Source organism: Callospermophilus lateralis, chromosome 3 (genome assembly GCF_048772815.1).
Source record: "Callospermophilus lateralis isolate mCalLat2 chromosome 3, mCalLat2.hap1, whole genome shotgun sequence".
Lineage (NCBI taxonomy): Eukaryota > Metazoa > Chordata > Mammalia > Rodentia > Sciuridae > Callospermophilus > Callospermophilus lateralis.
The window spans coordinates 46,861,071-46,881,152 of record NC_135307.1 but is presented as its reverse complement, the minus strand read 5'-3'; the positions used below and the strand labels follow the sequence as shown (position 1 = coordinate 46,881,152).

At 31.9% G+C, this 20,082-nt stretch overlaps 1 protein-coding gene across 6 annotated transcripts in view; it reads left to right on the top strand.

Moving 5' to 3' along the window:
- The window catches only part of Ralgapa1 (Ral GTPase activating protein catalytic subunit alpha 1), a 236,119-nt gene that overhangs the window by 125,309 nt on the left and 90,728 nt on the right, over positions 1-20,082 (top strand). For all 6 annotated transcript variants that reach the window (XM_076850209.2, XM_076850208.2, XM_076850206.2 and 3 more), the window contains 6 exons: positions 448-506; positions 4,826-4,934; positions 6,878-6,988; positions 11,688-11,756; positions 16,012-16,146; positions 16,691-16,874. In XM_076850209.2, coding sequence (XP_076706324.1) covers positions 448-506; positions 4,826-4,934; positions 6,878-6,988; positions 11,688-11,756; positions 16,012-16,146; positions 16,691-16,874 — 667 coding nt within the window. The remainder of the gene's footprint in view (positions 1-447; positions 507-4,825; positions 4,935-6,877; positions 6,989-11,687; positions 11,757-16,011; positions 16,147-16,690; positions 16,875-20,082) is intronic.

The window sequence follows — 20,082 nt, the reverse complement described above, 5'->3', positions numbered from 1 at the left end:
TCCTGTTTAGTTTCTTGGAAGAATTTGAGAAGGGTTAGTATTAATTCTTTAAATATTTGGTATAATTCATCAGTGAAATCATCTGTTGGCGGCTTTTAAATGCTATTTCTCAAAGCTTAAAAAAGATGTTCATGACTTTAAGATATTAATTCTGCTTTAATTATCTTTCTTATAGTGAGCCTTTATGACTTTTCCAGTCAGGAAAAAAGGTTATTTTTTAACATATTCTTTTGGTACAAATTTCATAAATTGTTTTATTAGCTACTTGTGTAAATAACATTGGATTCTTTATTAAAAGTATTTACATGAGAATAAATTGTTCTCTTAACTATTGTATCTCTAATACCTAGTACAGGGCCTAGCCCAGATTGGCCACCTAATAAATATCTGTTGACTAAGTGAATGAAAATCTTACTAATTGCTATTAACTATTTTCCTTTATTTTAGGAACTCATAATCAAAACTGTATTAAGCTCAGCAAGGGATGAACCCTCTGGTCCTGCACGGTAGGTCAGGTATTCTTAGATTAACGTTTACTACAACTATTCTGTGTTTGAAATCTCATTTTAGAAGTTGATTGAATTTTTATAGCAGTTCAGGTTGTTTCAGACACACAAAAGCCATTCTGAACTACAAGTTTAAATTATTTGAATGATTAAATACTGTCACTTTTTTTTCATGATTACATACTAATCTTCCTTCATTAAAAAATAAAAATGAAAACCTGTTCATCTTTTTCAGTTATTTAACCTTGTGTCTGGTATATGTAAATCAGTTATTTTGATTTATTTAAGTACATTTTGTGTTCTTTTCAGATTATATTTATCATTGTTATCTTATGTAATACCTTGAAATACAACATAGGCTCAATGAGTGTTTGTTGAATTTAATTAAAACAAAATATTTTTATGGTAGACTGTAATATATCTAAAAATAGTATGTTTCAATATTCATATGTATTGATCATGATTTGGGGGGGATTGGTGCTGGGAATTGAACCCAGGAGTGCTCTACAGCTGAGCTATATCCCCTACTCTTTTAATTTTTTTATTTTATTATTTTGAGATAGGGTCTTACCAAGTTACTGAGTGTCTTGCTAATTTGTGAAGGCTAGCCTTGAAATGCAATCCTCCTGTCTCAGCTTCCCAAGTTGCTGGGATTATTGGCATTTCCCACTGTACACAGCTGATCATGATTTCTAATAGAATATAAGTAACAAGATTTTTTAATTTTTCCTTTTTATGTCTTAATCATATAAAACTGACATTTTCTGTCTCGCTAAATAAACCTTTCCTCAAAAAGAAGAGACTTAAATTAGGAGGTTGCCAGAATACACTATGTTCCCTTGCTTCCTTAAAATTTCAAGTTATATTTTATATTTCTTGATGCTAATTTTAATGTGTGTCATTAGTTTCAACATTAGTCCTTCTCCTCTGACTTTACCTCTGTGAAGCTTCCTTTTCCAATCATGTATGTATTTGTTGATCCAAGATTCAAAAGGTATAGATCATGGCTTTGACCATCCAGATTCTAATTTATTTTTATTTTTTGAACATATATTTTTTAGTTATAGGTGAACACAATCTCTTTATTTTATTTTTATGTGGTGCTGAGGATCGAACCCCGTGCCTCATACATGCTAGGCGAGCACTTTACAGCCTCAGCCCTCTAATTCTAATTTAAATTTCTTTTTCTAGCAATTAAAAATGATGTAACATGAACAGTTTAGTTACATGAAACCACTCCATTACAAGTTTTTCTCACTTGGTAGCCAAGTTAACTAAAAACAAACCTCTTTGAGCAAATTCTTTTACCCTGATCTCATTCAAGTTTACAAGAATTTTCCCCAATATTTGTTTCATTTAATTCTCATCAAATTGGTAGAGATTGATACATCACCTTCTCCCAATTTTGTTATTCAGTAACTGATGCTTAATAAACTAATACTTATTAAACCTAAAATTAACATTTATTAAGCCCTTTCTGTGTGCTAGGTGTGTTCTAGACACTTTGTATTTATTATGGCAGTGCATTTCATAATAACTCTGAGAAATATACAGTTTTTACCTTTTGGTTTATAAATACAGAAACTGGAGCCCAGAGAATTTAGATAACCTGCTCTATCAGATAAGGCAGACCCATAATTACTATCCTCACAGTTTGTCTTAAAGAATAATTATTAGATGCATAATTTTGTTGGTTCTTTTTAGTTATACATGACAGTAGAATCCATTTTGACATAATTATTAAAGCATGGAATATATCTTGTTCTAATTCAGTCTCCAGTACTTCCCCATCCCCTCCATCCCAGCCATATCCTTCTCTCTTCCCTCTACTGATCTCTTTGCCATTTACCCACTTTTTTTGTTCATAATGATATTATTATTTATTTATTTATTTTTATTACATTGTACACAAAGGAAGCACAGCTTCTTCTTCTGGCTGAACATGATGCAAAGTCATATAGTAGTGTGATCATACATATATATAGGGTAATAATGTCCATCTCATTCCACCATCTTTTTTACCCACTCCCTCCCTCCCCACTCCTCCCTCCCCTCTTGCACAATGCAAAGTTCCTTCATTCTCTCCCCACCACCTCCCATTATGGATTAGCATCGGCTTATCAGAGGAAACATCCAGCCTTTGGTTTTTGGTTTTGGCTTATTTTGCTTAGCATGATATTTCGCCACATTACCTGCAAATGCCATAATTTCATTCTTTTTTAAGGCTAATAAATATATATATACACTTACACATTATATATATTTCTTTTTTAAGGCTGATATATATAAATTATATCACATTTTCTTTATCCATTCATCTGTTGAAGGGCAACTAGGTTGGCTTCAGAGCTTAACTATTGTGAATTGTGCTGCTATAAACATTGATGTGGCTATGTCACTGTAGTATGCTGAATTTAAATCCTTTGAATATATATCAAGGAGTGAATAACTGGGTCAAAAGGTGGTTCCACTCCTATTTTTTTGAGGAATCTCCATACTGTTTTCCAGAGTGCTTGTACCAATTTGCAGTCCCACCAACAATGCATGAGTAAATATGTATTATTTTTTTAAATAAATTTTTATTTTTTTATTTGTTCTTTTTAGATATACATGACAGTAGAGTGTATTTTGACATACTATATATACATGGAGTGTAATTTATTCTAATTAGGATCCCATTCTTGTGGTTGTACATGATATGGAGTTTTACTAGTAGTGTATTCATATATGAACATATGAAAGTTTGTCCAATTCATTATACTCTCTTTCCATTGATGCATAATTAGTAAGTGGCAAAACCAGGATTGAACATAGAGCTTAGGATCCTAAATCTCTTTTTTTCTTTTAAACTATGTTGACTCTTAAGTGAAAGAATGTGGAAAACTAAAACAGCCACTCAGATGTAGATCAAGGAATGATTAACATAATAGCTTGTTTGAGTGTTGAACAACCTCAGAAATTGAACTTGTTTTTCTATACCTTTGTGTAATGGACCTCTTTTTAGAAGCTTATACTCCAAAATCTGAGCGGGAGTAATGTGAATAATCTTGATTATCTTGACAGTTTGGAAAAGGGAGAAAATTCTGTACATACAAAAGCAAAAACACAAACAAAAAAATAGAAACATCCCGTTCTTACCTCTTTTTACAACAAAAATTGTTCAGCATTTGTACTCCAGCCTCTGCCTTTAGTTAGTTGAATCCATGGAGAGCTTTGCTGTACTTCGGAGTTTATTGTTGTTTTAGAACTATAGGTATTTCCATTGCTAAACTTGAAACTGATTATGAATATTACCTAGAATTTATGGGTAGACAACAGTAAGGAAGAAATAAAGCAGTTGACTTTACTATGAAGACTTTTTGGCAGTTTTAATAGTAAAAAGTTTAGTAGTACTCTAGCACTTTACACTGTGAGAAGAGACTGATCTGCTGTGTTCAAAGTAGAAAAATATATATTTTTTTGTATTTAGAACCATTATGTACTTTATCAGAATCCTAAACTTGAACATGCTGATAGAATTCTTCCTGATTCAGATTATCAGATTTAACTCCCTCAAGCTGAAACTCAGCTGAAGTTGTTGCCAGACATTAGAGAACAGAACAAAAATTCTACAAGTCCTGTTTTTGTTGGAATTACTTTGTAAATTATATGAATTTTGTGTTTTCAAATAGTTTTTAAAAGAATTTGTGGCCAGTTGTGTTCAATTTAAAAGGTACAACAGGGCTGGGGATGTGGCTCAAGCGGTAGCGCGCTCGCCTGGTGTGCGTGCGGCCCAGGTTCGATCCTCAGCACCACATACAAACAAAGATGTTGTGTCCGACGAGAACTAAAAAATAAATATTAAAAAATTCTCTCTCTCTCTCTCCCACTCTCTCTTTAAAAATAAATAAACAAATAAATAAATAAAAGGTACAACAATAGAATTTTACTTACTCCATCAGCTTCATGTTTTTACTTAAATTCATTTTACTGTTGCCAGTCAATAGAATTACACTCTTTCCTTTTGAAAGCAGGTTAAATATTTGTTTGGAAAACCTTACAGTTTTGTCATTTTATTAACATGGGTTTGTTAGAAAGATGCCATGTGTTATCTGACCGTATGACCTTGGTAGTAGATTATAATAGAAAATTCATTTTAGGATTTAAGGGTTAGGTTCCCCACCTTCTCTTCCTTAAACACCAATAGAATAACAAATTTATTAAATCATTTACACAGTGCATGTTCATTCTGTATCACTTGATTGGTGTGGTGGTGATTTCATTTTACTGAAAGGCTCCTTCACTTTTATTTGTATCATTGTTTGTTGCCTTTTTTGCAGATGTGTAGCACTTTGCAGTTTAGGTATTTGGATTTGTGAAGAACTAGTCCATGAGTCTCATCATCCTCAAATTAAAGAAGCTCTGAATGTAATTTGTGTTTCCTTAAAGGTAAAGACAACTTTTTAGTGACATTTATTAAGTATACATAGTTATTTTTTCTCTAAATGTTAATTTTATCTTGTGCTCTTGAATAATTTATAATAAATGTCTTCATTATTACGTTTTTTCCTTGATCCTGAAACTTTAAGAATGATTTAAGAATGGTCCCAGCCTGGAGATGTCACTAAGGAGACCTACCATACAACTTCTTTTGTATTGAATTTTTCCTTAAAATACATATGGATGACTCCTAAGAAGGAAACCAGTCCTTTAAGACCTAAAGGAATTTTTTTGTTTGTTTTTTAACTAGTATTTTTGTAACTTACTCTTGATTTTTAACATTTATGAGATTCTTGAGCTATTCAACTCTTGGCTTATCATTCAAATGCCCTCTTTTGTAACCAGAATAAGATTTTTTTCCACATTTTTTATTGGTGCATAATAGTTGTACATATTGACGGAATTTATGGTTACATATTTATACATGCACACAATATAACAATATAATTTGGCCAATATTACTCCCCAGCATTTCATCCCACCCTCCCCAGAATAAGATTTTTTTCAGAAGTAGTAATGATTTAGAGAACCTTAATTAATAAATGGATTTTTTTTAATCAGACAATGCTTGATATTATTTTTGTCTTAAAAATTTTAATACAGTATGTGTTTAAACATAAAATTTACCTAATAAATATTTTTGAATAATAATATTATTTATCTGACAGGTATTTCTGAATATGTACCATATTCAGGCACTTTGCTAGGCAAAGTAAAGGATAATGTAATGAAAAAAAAAATACTAGCTTCAAGATATAGATAGACAGATGTAGATATAACTGAAAAGATTAAAGTGTTAACAAAGTAGGTAAAGCTAAGAATACTAGATGAGTGGTGCGTTTGAACTGCAGTTTGGAGGAAGCAGAAATTTTGTCTTAGTTATCAGAGAAATTTTTGGAAAAGAGGAGGAATTTGGAACTTGAGAGAGTGAAATTTGGACATAGATAAGCATAAAAAGCTTGACTTTATGCCATTTATGTTAGTCAGCTTTTCATCATTGGGATCCAAATACCTGACAAGAACTTCTTAGAGTAGGAAAGTTTATTTTTAGCTTATGGTTTCGGAGATTTAGTCCATGGTTGACCAACACCATTGCTCTGGGCCCATGGTGAGGCAAAACATGGTGAAAGGGAGAAGCAGAGGGAATCTGTTCTGCTCATGGAGGCCAGAAGTAGTGGGGTGATGTGAGGGAGAGTCACAGGGAATAACTCTTCTAGGGTATGCCCCTCAATGACCTGTCTCTTTCAGCCATGTCCCATCTCCTTTCTACAGTTACCACCCAGTTATTCCATTCAAATTAGAATGGACAAATTAGGTTATGGCTTCCATAATCTAATCATTCTAACCTCTGAATATTCCTGCATTACACAGGTGCTTTTGGGGGACACCTTATATCCAAACTATAATGCTATTGGAGAGTCATCTGAGAGTTTTAAGTATAGAGAATGCCAGGATCAAACAATACTTTAGAAATTTAATTTGGAAATATTGTAAAGAGTACATTCAAACAAACAGTAGAAAAATTGATAACAAGATTAGTAATTAGAGACCAGTGCAGAAATTCAGGTAAGAAAACATTTAATAAAAGTTTAATAAGGACAGTCAAACATTACAAAGAAAAAGTAAAAGTGTATATGTTTTTGGAATGTATCGTGACTTTTTAAAAATTTTGCAATTGAAGGCTTATCTTCCTAAGATTTTAATAAACACTTATAAACGTATGATGACTAAAAAAATATGTGTGAAATTTAAAATTTTTTAGCCAGCTAATGCACTGATAGTTCATGAAGAAATTTCTTAATAAAAGGCCAAAGATTTATAGAATCTGAAAAGAAACCAGAGTATCATGAAGAAACTTTATATTAAAGAATGATTTATTCTTGTTATTGCAGTTTACGAATAAAACAGTAGCCCAAGTGGCTTGCAGCATGCTTCACATGCTGGTTCATTATGTACCTAGACTTCAAATTTACCAACCTGATTCTCCCTTGAAAATTATTCAAGTAAGTAGTTTCTCATTTCTTTTTTAGAAATATTCTTAGATGTAGATATAAAATTATTCAATAAGTTTTAAAAATTTTTGCATGCTTTTTTGTAATATCAAAGATCCTGTCTCATTGTGTTTATGTTAGAAACTTGTGTTCCTGGTTTTCAAAGTAAAATCATTAAAAAAGAATTTATTATAAATTTCACTTATTAATAGTAGTGAAAATGAAATACTATGTGTAAACTTTTTATGCCATTGTCTTTGCAAATGTATATTCTGCTTCCTTTACTCTCTTAGGTGAGGAAAACATGCCATCCTTTCATTACCTAAATCAAAGCATTATTCTTTTTTCTTTTTCCGTCAATCATTTATGAGATTATTATTTTTTCATCCTAATTATTTTTTCACTGTCTCTCGTATTTTCTACAACACCTAACATATTTCAGCTCTGTTTTTCTGTGAGATATTACAGTAGCCTTCTCTCCTATACAGTCTTTTCCTACAAGTCATAATTCATATTCATATGACTTTTTAAAATTTATTTTATTTTTTGTAGTTGTAGATGAACACAACACATTTATTTTATTTATTTGTTTTTGTGTGGCACTGAGGATTGAACCCAATGCTTCACACATGCTCAGCAAGCGCTGTGCCACTGAGCTACAGCCCCAGCCCCACATTCATATGACTTTTATCATGTCACTTACCTGAAAAAAATAGGAACAAAATCTCTGGGTGTTTTTTTTTTTACTATAAAATAGATCCCAGTTTTTAGGTGTGAATTCAAAACCTCCAGGCAAGGACCCAACCTGCCTTTCCAGAATCGTGCAGATTTCTTTGAAGTTCCATGTTGTCCAGGCAACTGAATATGCTTACCATTGCTTAAACATACTCTTTCTTCCTTTTATCTGAACTGGTTTACTTCGCTCTATCCCCTTATCTTTCAGTAATTTGCTTAAATACCATCTCCTCAAAAAAATAGAATTTCCTGTCTGATCTTCCTAATCAGAATTTATCTTTTTTATCTTTGTATTCTTATAACATTTCTAGGAAAGGTGAACACAAACATTTATTGATCACCTTACCATCTACCAGTCACCCTATCAGTATCTTTTCATAAATATTTTATTTAATTCTTACATATTTTTTGAGGTAGAAGATTATTCCCTTCCTACCTCACTTATTTAAAATAAGGGAATTAAAGGCTTAGTAATTATATAAAGTCACAAACTAATAGGACAGAAACAGAATTCTAACGAAGTCTGAGAATCTGAAGTACAAGCTTTCCTCACTCATGCATGTCACTCATTAGTCTCTATAACAGAATAATGAATAAAGCCTTTTCCTATATAAAGTATATTTAGAACAATTTTTGTACTTAATGCATCAAAGTAATAACTTATGAAAATATAACTTACAATGAATATACAATAAACTTATAACTACATTTTTAATATGCACATTAAAAATTTGAATTAGACCAAATTATCATGTATAAAATTTTAGGGTCCTTAACATATTTTTTATCTTTACTATCTTATGTCTAAGGTGACTTTTATGTAGAAAATATTTAGCATCTATTGACTTGAAATAGTTTATGGTTAAGAGATTAGGTTTGGAAGTAGACACACCTGGATTTAATTAACCACTTACTCTGCTGTGTACTGACTTTTAAACTGTTGACAAGTTACTAAGCCCATTGAAAGCTGAACACTTCATATCTAGGATGAAAATTTACCTCACAGGTTTCTTTAAAGACTAAAGCCAACGGGAGCCTGAGGAAGGCGGATTGTAAATTGAGGTCAGACTCAGCAACTTTGTGAGACCATGTGTGAAATTTTTTTTAAAAGTCCTGGGGATTTAGCTCAGTGGTAGGAAAAAAGCTAAATGAAAAAATTACATGTAAAGCACTTAGCACTTTTTTTGGCTTATAAGTGATGAAATATAAATGTTAATAAATGCAGCTGTTATTATGTTATGTGGGACACAGTGACTGAATGTGAATGTACATTTGTGTGTCTAATAATAAAACGTTTGAAATTTTGAAATCTTTGGAAAATTTAACCACTAACAATTGATATTCTGTGTAAAAATTAAGGTGGTTCTTTAAACACTTTTTTTTCAATATGAAAGCCTCCATATGCTTTTCTTTATTTTCTTCATCAACCTATGTATTACAAACATTTAATAATATATCTGTGCAAATTGTTCTATTATATTTTATAGTGGCCAGAGCCTATAATCGTTATTACTCCCCACCTGTAGTTGAAGAAATAAAATCACAGAATACTGAAGCATTTCACTAATGGTTACCTATTCACAGAATTATGGGTAAAAGCCTAGTTTTATTACCAGTGTGAAGCAAGTGCACCCAAAATAGTAGATTCAAATGGGGAGAAAAGCCTTGTTCTGCAAAAAGCATATTTAATTGTTTAAATTTTACATTTGAGTTGAGGAAATTAAATGCACATATTTATGGGTTATAGTATGGTTTTTCAATATATGTATACATTGTATAATGATCAAATTAAGGTTGTCAGCATATCCATCACCTTAAACATTTATCATTTTTGTGGTGAGAACATTGAACATCCTCACTTTTAGCTTCTGAAAGATTGCATTATTGTTAGCTATTGTTACCCTCCTGTGAAATAAAATACCAGAATTTATTTTCCTGTCTAATGTTAACACTGTACATGTTGATCAAGCTCTGTCTGTCCTTCCCGCACCCCTACTCTCCCCTTCCAATAGTAACTACTATTTTATTCTCGACTTCTACAAGATCATCTTTTTTTAGATTCTACATATAAGTGAAATCATGAGATATTTGTCTCTGTGCTTGACTTATTTCTCTTAACAATGTCCTCCAGGTTCATCTATATTGTTAAAATGATAGGATTTTATCTTTTTATGGTTGAATAGTATTCCATTGTGTATACATACAGCACATTTTCTTTATCCATTATTCTGTTGATGGACACATAGGTTGATTCCATAGCTTAGTGCTGCAGTGAAGATGGGAGTGCAGGTGTTGTCTCTTCCACATTCCAATTTTGTTTCCTTTGGAGTTATACCCAGTAGAGAGAGATTGCTAGATCATATGGTAGTTCAGTTTTTAACTGCTTAAAAAATATATTTTTTAGTTGTCAATGAACCCCCATTTTGTTTATTTATTTGTGGTGCCAAGAATTGAACCCAGTGCCTCACACATGCTAGGCAAGTACTCTGCCACTGAGCCACAACTCATTTTTAATGCTAGTTTTCTATTTAAGAAAAAATATTTTTAGTTGTAGATGGACACAATACCTTTATATTTATGTGGTGCTGAGGATCAAACCCAATGCCTCCCATGTGCTAGGCAATCACTCTCCTACTGAGCTACAGCCCCAACCCTGGTTTTCTATTTTTAGTACTGTTTTTCACAGTGGTTGTACTAATTTACATTCCCATCAGTGTATAAAAATTCTCCTTTTCTACCTCCTCACCAACATTCATTATCTCTGCCTTTTTATAATAGCCATTCTGACTGGAGTGTGGTGATATCCCATTATGTATTTTTTTGTTTGTTTAGTACTAGAAATTTAACTCAGAGCCTCGTGAATGCTATGCACACATTTTTCCACTGAGCTATGCCCCAGCCCTCATTCTGGTTTTGATTAGCAATTCTCTGATAAGTAGTGATGTTCAGCATTTTTTCATATACTTGACCTTTCATAGGCCTTCTTTTGAGGAATGTCTATTCAGGTGTTTTGCTTATTTTGTAATTGAGTTATTTGTTTTCTTGCTATTGAGCTTTTTGAGTTCTTAATATATATTTAGAAAAAGTCTTCTATTTAATTCATTGAAACAGTAAGCTTTAAAAATATAATATGCAATAAAAGTATAATAAAAATTTATTCTAATACTTTTTTTTTTTTTTGGTACTGGGGATTGAACTCAGGGTTACTCGACCATAAGCCACATCCCCAGCCCCTGATGCATTTTCTTAATAATCTCTTTTGCCTCATTTTAATAATATCTTTTTTTTATTACTTCATGTTCCCTATTTTAGATTCATGTGTATAATATACATAAATTGAAAAAGATACAAATTTTTTTTAAGCATGTATTTGTTTCTGACCCCAAGTGTTTCAGATTCAGAGTTCTTTTGAACTTGGAATATTTGCATAGAGTTTGCCAATTGAGCATCCCTAATCCAAAAATTTGAAATGCTTCAAAACACATAGTTTCTTGAGTGCATATTAGTACTCCAGTGGGTTTGGATTTTGAAGCATTTTTGGATTTTAAAATTAGAAGTGCTCAACCTGTATAGGAAGATCTGGAAAGACAGTAATTTCTTGATCTGATTGATTGCAATGATTTTTGTAAATCTTTTTGTTTATCTGTATCTTCTGATTTTTTTGAACATAATTGTGTACTTATATGCATTGATCCACTTTCATAATTGAATAGAATGAAACTATGTGTAGTTGGCAAAATATATATGTAACTTCTATACATGAAGATTATAAATGATTGATAAGTAAGTGTACTTGAAAAGATTATTTATTAAATAAATTACCCTAAAAAAGCAATGTATATATTAGGGTAATATATTTAAATAATACATTTAGGAAAAATTTGCAGCAGTAGGTTTTATATCACTTTAGCATATAACAATTAATTTTTAAAATGTATCATTAACATATTTTGAACTTACTTATTTTCACATACAGATCCTAATAGCTACTATCACCCACCTTTTGCCAAGCACAGAAGCTTCATCATATGAAATGGACAAAAGGGTAATTTAAATTTTGATATTTAATATGTGGTCTTCTAGTTTAAAATACTTGTATTTTGTTAATTTTGCAAAGTCATATGTAACTACACGATATGAATTAATTCACCTTGTGTTCACAGTAAATTATAGTGTGAAATATGTCTTCCTATTATTTAAGTATAGCTAAATTATGTTTTAGTTTAAATTTCAGGCCATTTGATAAAATCTTTGAATCGCAGGGTTGTAAGGAACCCTGGAGAACGTTCTGTCCACTTATAATTATTTTACTATATCCTGCCAAATTATATCTGAAGATTAATTCTTAAGAATTCATTACCTCTGAAGGGAGCCACTTGATTTTGTAAAATTGTTTCTGGTGGAAAATAAAGATATTTCTAGTAAGCAAAGTATGTAAAATACGTAGAGATAGGTACAGAGGAGAAGACATTTCCTCTGTTCACCAAAGAGTTCTACAAGATGGGATTTACTTTTATAAATTCATTATGAGGTCCTTTAATTACTTCAGATATTGTATTTATCAGTTCTAGAGTTTCTCTGTGGTGTCTTTTAATGTTTTCATGCTTTTATTGAATTCCACATTTCTTTATCAGTAACTTGCATCTTTTTTTTGAAGACTCAACATACTTATCATAATTATTTTAAAGTCTTTACTAAATCTTATATCTGGGTCATCACAGAGTCTCTTCCTATTGAATGTTTTTCCTCTTGCCTGAGTTCCATTTTCCTGTTGTTCAGTTATATACTAGATGTTATGTATAATATATGGAGACTAGATTTATGCTGCCTGTTGTGGTAGGTATTAAACACATGTGGCTTTACATTAGAATTGAACTAAATTAAGAATTTACATTGAAAATTTAATCCCACATTTACGTATTTCAAATACTCAACAACTCCATCATTGCACAAAGTTGTGTTAGACAAGCTACTTTTGGATTCTGTTAATTTTTTCTCTACTCTGGGCTTAGTGGTGCACACCTGTAATCTCTGAAGTTTGGGAGGCTGAGGCAGGAGGATCTCAAGTTCAAAGCCAGCCTCAGCAATTTAGCAAGGACCTAAGCAATTTAATGAGACCGTGTCTCAAAATAAAAAAATAAAAGGGAATGGGTATGTGGCTCTGAGGTTAAACAACACTGGGTTCAATCCCCATTACAAAAAAAAAAACTCTGAAAATTATTCTGTTTCTTTTCCTTGTGACAATCCCAATCCTGAATTCTGTTCTGCAGTTATTAGTGTTATTACCTCTTCTTAGTCATCTTGTATTGCATGAAATCTCAAGTATGCTTTATTTACTTCTTATGGTTTTCCCATTAATTTGTACAATTTGGAAGGTTTCATATTTCTGTACCTAGTCCCAGTTTCTTTGTTGTGTGGACTACATACCTTTTACACTTTTATTTTTGCCATGTTATTTCTGCTGTGTTTCAAATCACTTATTTCATTAGATTACCTCAAAAGTTTTAATTTGTTCCCTTCATATCCAGTTAAAACTCCACTTAGACAGATTGTACAGTTCTTGGTAAACACAGTCTTCATTTTTAAAAGAGTCATATAGAGATTGAGTTTTCCTTATCTGAAATGCTTAGGAACCGAAGTGGGTTTTCTTTATTGTTGTTTTAGGAGGGTTGTTTGTTTTGTTGTTTGTGGTACTGGCTGTTGAACCCAGAGGTGGTTTACCACTGAGTTACATCCTATTTTTTATTCGGAGACAGTGTCTTGCTAAGTTGCCCAGACTGGCCTTGAACTTGTGATTCTCCTGCCTCAGCCTTTGGAGTTGCTTGTATTACAGGAATGTGCCACCACACCCAGCTCAGGAATGTTTTTAATTTTGGATATTTTTTTATTTTAAAATATTTGCATATACATTGTTAGATATTTTGGGGATGGGATGCCAGCCAAAACAAGAAATTCATTTACATTTTTTATATTTTTGTATTTTTTTTCCCCTAATCTACTTGAAGTTTCTTGATTTCCTTGTGTGGCTTATAGTTTTAATTTGTAAGGTGTTGATACATAGATAGTGACAAATACTTTATCTTCATTTTGAATTATAGCTTTTAGCATTTTAATTTTTTGTTTTAATTGCTTGGTATACCTTTGTTCAATCCCTTTAATTTTAGCATTTCTGAATCTTTTTGTTTAACTCTATCCTTGAATATAATATACTTGGGTCTTGATTTGTAAGCCAAACTGAAAGTCTTTGTCTCTCTTAAGCAAATTAAACCCATTTTGAAACGACTTACATTTTTGGTCTCACCTCTGTTATTTTGTCATCATCATTATTGTGCATATTATCTTATATTTTCTGTGTTTCTCTGCATGATGCATTTTCTTTTTTCTGATTTGTTTTTAAGTTCTTGATATTTAGGAAACTGCACTTTTGTTCTAGAGGTTATTTATAAACACACACATACCTTGCTTTTTACTTAACCTTATTCTATCTGGTTTGTGATTATTTAATGGTTTTTTTAATTATTTAATGAAAAAGTTAACTCCTATCTATCTTTTACCATATACATTAATAAATGAGTTCATCTCTTTTTTCATCTGCCTCAAGTTTTGACTATTTTATTTCTACATATAACTTATAGAAATAAATCATAACAAATTTTTATTTTTCCATACTTATCTCCACATTTTTTTCTTTTTTTAATTCTTACAACTATAACTGAGATTTATAACTTGTTTTTTGTTTTGTTTTGTTTTTTGCTGAAGTTTACTCAGTCAGCTTCTTGGTTAGATAAAATTCATCTTTATTCTTCAAGATAGACTCATGAGAACAGAATTCTCCAAGCTCTTAAATACATAAAACATTTTCTGTCAACCTTGTTGATACTTGAAAAGCAGTTTGTCTAGATATGGAATCCTTGGCTCATACTTGCTTTCCTTGAAATTTTGTTTTGTTTTTTTAAATGCGGCCTTACTTTGTATATTGTTTGTGAAAAATCTGATGCCAGTCTTATTCTCTTACCCTTGTAAGTTATTTTTCTTTTTTGCCTGGAGGCTCTGAGGGTTTTTTGTTTTTTGGTGGGGTTTTTTGTTGTTGTTGTTTTGTGTGTGTGTGTGTGTGTGTTTTAAGATGAGGGTTTATTATATTGCCTAGGTTGGCATTTGCTCTTAACATTCTCCTCTCCTTAAAGCATTACCTTTCTTGTGTGCACTATTAAGTCTCTTCTTTCTACTCAATACTTAGATATACCTGTATACTTTTTCATTGTTCTCATACTTAGGATGGACTTTTTCTTTCTGGCTTGGTTATAGATCAGTCTTAGGTTTGCAGCTGCTTCCCGTCTTTTCTTACAGTTTTTACCAAACTTCCCTGTTCCTCTTCATGAAAGCCTGCAATAGGAAAAAAATTCCTGGGATTTGCTATATATTTTTCTACTTAACAGAGAATTTGAAGTGTAGGTATTCTGTGTCTTCTGGTTATATGGAAAGAATGAGTTTTGTAATGTTTTATATTTCTTATTGTTCTTTTGGAGTAAATGTTGGGCAACTTAGGCCAGAATTACTCCTTGAATTTTAGTTGGTCTTTAACCCTAGATATCAGCAGATCTCTTATTGCCACTTGATTGTCACATTCGATTGTCAATTTATTTCTTGACACTTTATTTATTTCTTACTATTATTTGTGATTCTTTATCCAATAAAATGGATAGTGCTAGTTTGCTTCATGTTTTGGATGAAAGTGTTGTTTATAGTATCCAATAGTTTACAAGTATCCAGTGAAAAGATTAATTTAGTGAATCATTTAGTGAGTAAGATTAAAAGTTGTATAAAGTAGTCTTTCTGGCAGGATTAGAAGAAGAAAGTGGAAGTGATTATAAAATGTATGTACCAAATCCTTTAACTAGTATTTGTATAATTAGGTAAGTGTAGTTAATTGATTTGTCTTGTCTTCCCCCCCCCCCCCACTAGGGCTCAGGATTGAATCTTGGGTGTCACATATGCCGGATAAGCATTCTCTGAGCCATTCTGAATATCTGTTGTCTTTGAAACTTAAGGTTTTTGGATCCATCAATTTTAACATTACTGTTCTTATTATGCTTAAGATTTTGTTGTGCTTTCCTTGAAATATGAAAGAAAAACCCACAATAATGTTCATAGGCAACATTTTAAAAATCAGGTCCAGGTAACATTAATAGGATTGGTGGTTCCTTAAATAAATTTTGGAAACCCAAAAATAAGAAGGTGAATCATTGAGGAGCTCCTGTAAGTTTGAAATTGTAATGATTTTGTTGTTATTGTTCTTATAGTTGGTAGTATCCTTACTTCTCTGCCTTCTGGATTGGATCATGGCCTTACCTCTAAAGACACTACTCCAACCAGTACATACTACAGGAACAGAAAATGATAAAACAGAAAAATCAGTCCTCAACTGCATTTATAAGGTAAACTTTTTTACTTGCTATATTATTTATCTGTTAAGGATTTTTAAAAACTACAGACACAACATTTTAGTATAACATTTTATTGTTTCAGATCTAGATATTTTCTTATAGACTTAGTCTACAGCAAAATAATTTAAAAGTTTTTCCTTCTAAGACACCATTGTTTTCATACAGAATTTTTTAAAAAATATTTATTTATTTATCTTTAGTTTTAGGTGGACACATTATTTTGTTTTTATGTGGTGCTGAGGATCGAACCCAGTGCCTCATACATGCCAGGCGAGCACTCTACCACTGAGCCACATACAGAATTTTTTAAGGGAGTTAGATCTGTGTTGACTATAAGAATCACTATTTAAATTTCACTTGTTCTTTTGGCTCTAAAAAAGATATTAAACTTTACCATGATTGAAGCCCTGACTTTTAGAATCCTTAAAAATTTTGCCAAACTCTTGGGTTATCATTTAACAGTTTTTCTCCTTTTATCTTTCTTTATTTTCATTTAAAGGTAAACCTTGGTATGTTCTTTTCCCTTGTTTTTTAGGTTTTACATGGGTGTGTTTATGGAGCGCAGTGTTTTACCAATCCAAAGTACTTTCCAATAAGCCTTTCTGATTTGGCATCTGTAGATTATGATCCTTTTATGCATTTGGAAAGTCTGAAAGAGCCTGAACCTCTACACTCCCCTGATTCAGAACGATCTTCTAAACTCCAACCAGTAACAGAAGGTAAAATGAATTTTCATATCAATATTGTTGCTTGGGTTCTTACGAAATATGATTTGAGGCCATGGGAGGAAATTATGGCAAAGGAGAATATCCCTCACTTTGTGATTGTTTTACCTAAACAACTTGGTTATTATAGCACATGTTTATTAAGAAATAAGTTCATATACACAATTACTAATATGTAATAGTTTTTCCATTATGCTTCTGACAAGTTATTCTTAGTTTTTATTTTATACAGGATTTATATAGAATAAGAGAACTTTGGAGTCAGACCTGGTATTGAATTTTGACTCTAACTTAATTGCTAAGTGACTATTACCTTATTTGTAAAATGCAGATAATATTATTTCCCTTATAGAATTGATGCAAATACTGAGAAGGTTATTGCTGTATAGCCCATTACCCAGTCCTTGGTACATGTGAACTCAGTAAGCAAAAACATTTTTAAGCACATTATTTCTACAGAGTTTATTTTGTATAACAGCAGTGTTGAGTAACAACAGAGATCATATGGCTCACAAAACTGAAAGTATTTGCTCTCTGACCCTTTACAGAAAAAGATTGCTGATGCCTGCTATATTAGATTGATTGGATAGTTAATGCAGAAGCAGAGAGACCATTCATGAGACTATTGCAATGGCCAAGCAAGAGTTGCTGAAGGCTTATACTAAACTTTTCATTTAGTTACTAAAGAATGGTAGTAGAAATATACAGGAAAAGTAGATCTGAGGAATACTTAGGAGGTAAAGTCAAAAGGCTTTTGTGATAAGCTAGAGAAAAGGAGGAATCTATATTAGGTTTCTGACTGGTTAGATTCTGACTTGGAGATTGGTTAGATTTTTTCCAAACTAGAGCAAGAATATAAGAGAAAGTACAGGTTTGGGAGAGAAAATGAGAACAGTTTTGGTGGTTTAGTTTGTAATATCTTTTGGATATCTGTGTGAAGATATTTAATGGAAATAACTTGTGTATGCATATCTGGGTCTTAACAGATATAGATATGTTTTTGTGTGTGGATTCTGAGAAGAAAACATTGTAAAGGAAGGAAAACTATGAGAATAATTTCTTAGAAACTAATAGAGGAGATAGCTTTTTAAAAAAGAAGAAGAAAAAAGGCTGGTCAGTAGTGTTAAATGTACTTTTGTCGAAATCAGAAGGACTGGCATATATATCTGCTTCAGTTTCAACAGAGAAGTAGGAGGAAAAGGGGAAGACTGTGGATTGAAGCAGAAGATAAGGAAGTTGGAGCCATTCCATGAAAAGTATTCTTTAAAGAAACTTGACTTAAAAAAAAAAAAAAGAAAGAAAAGAAAAAGAAAAAAGTGCTGGGTACGGTGATGCAGCCTATAATCCCAGCAGCTTGGGAGGCTGAGGCACAAGGATCGCAAGTTGAAAGCCAGTCCCTGTAACTTAAGACCTAAGCAACTCAGTGAGACCATTAAGCAACTCAGTGAGACCTTGTCTCTAAATAAAATACAAAAAAAGGGCTGGGAAATGGCTCAGTGGTTAAGTGCCCCTGAGTTCAATCCCTGGTACAAAAATTTATAAAATAAATAAATAAACCAAAAAGTGAATTAAACTAAAGGATAATTTGGGTTAAGGAAATTTTAAGAATGAAGAGAGTTGAATTTATTTAAGCTGAGAAGGAGTTAAGTGGGAAGGGTATCATTAATGGTGAAGTCCCTGAGGAGATGAGCTGAAAAGTATTGATATATAAGATTAGCCATTCCTCTGGGAATAGAAAGAAAAAGAAGATGGAAATAAATTAGGAATTTCATAGGATTTATTGAGAGCCCAATAGAAAATGGAAACCAAGAATTTTTGGTTGCACCAGTCAACAGTTAGTTAGGTAGATGTAACCGAAATGCAAGGAAACTATGCATTTCAGAATATTGGTATATGGTTTAGCTATGGAATTCAGTCTTGGTAAAGAATGAGCTGCTTCCAGTAAGTGACTAATAAATTGGGAAAAATCAAGAGTGATCTGGGAAGTCAGAAAGTAGATGTAGTTGGTATTAAGTAGAATATTGATGCTTCCAACCCATCCATAGAGATTTTGACTTATTAATCTAGGATTGCTGAGTTTTTTTAAAGCTCTGCATATGACTAATAAAACATGGACCATAAAAGGACCACAAAACACAGTTGAGAAATCACTAGCTGGGAGATTGTAGTCAGGTAGGCAATAAAGGAAGAGTTTGATTTTCAAAGGTAGAATAGTTATAAATGATTAAAATATCTAGGATGTGAATATGATAAGTGATTGATGACATACAATGAAAGTGAAGATACAAAGTTAGAAGTCAAAGAGTTCAGGCTGTAGTTTGGGGTTTGACCATAAGTTGCTACTGGCTTGTCTAGAACAAAAATAAACATGTGAAATAGGAATATTTAAATTTAAATATTAAAAAGATTTAAATTATTATTCAGATATAAAAGAGATATACTGGGCAGTATAATATAGCAAAAAATATAGACAGTAATTGATATAAGCAACTTAAAATTTTTATCTCTTTAGATTTGACGTTGTAAATTAGGGCATTTATTTTAAAGTTTTGTGAAAAGTTTAGTGCTCTTTGCATTTTTTTCAGATGTAAAATTATAAAGTTTTGATAAAGGATAGCATATTTATTAAACAGTACAGTAAATGGAGTTTACTTATATAAAAGGAAGTTTTTAATGTGTTTCATACAAATTTTACTGTACAATATCAGTCACTGTACAAGAAGCAGAGAAAAAGATGTAAATAGATGGGCTTAATATTGATACCAAATACTCCATAAAATATTATTCTCTGAATGTATTAAATTGTTCCCTTTAGAGTTCCTCAAAGGTATTGAGGACCAGATAAATGAATAATCTTTTAGGAACAACCATGAGCTAACAGCAGGTAATTCTCTGGTCTGTAGTGACTACATGCTGTGGTGGGGGGTGGAGGTAATGCTTTGAAAATGACTGATCATTGTGCCCTTGTCTAAGGCATGCTTCATCATCTTCAAGTACTTTTTTGGCCAATGAATTATAAACACAGAGTGTCCCTAATCAGCTCAGTATTGGATTGAACAAGTCTGATTTGAGAACTATTGGCAGGAGTAGCTGTAATTATTAAATTTACTAAAGAATAAGGAAAGGTAGTGAAGTTGGCTTTTTGTCAAATGGCAGTAGTCTTATTAGCAAAAAGTCATCATTTGCAGGGTCAGAGTGAAAG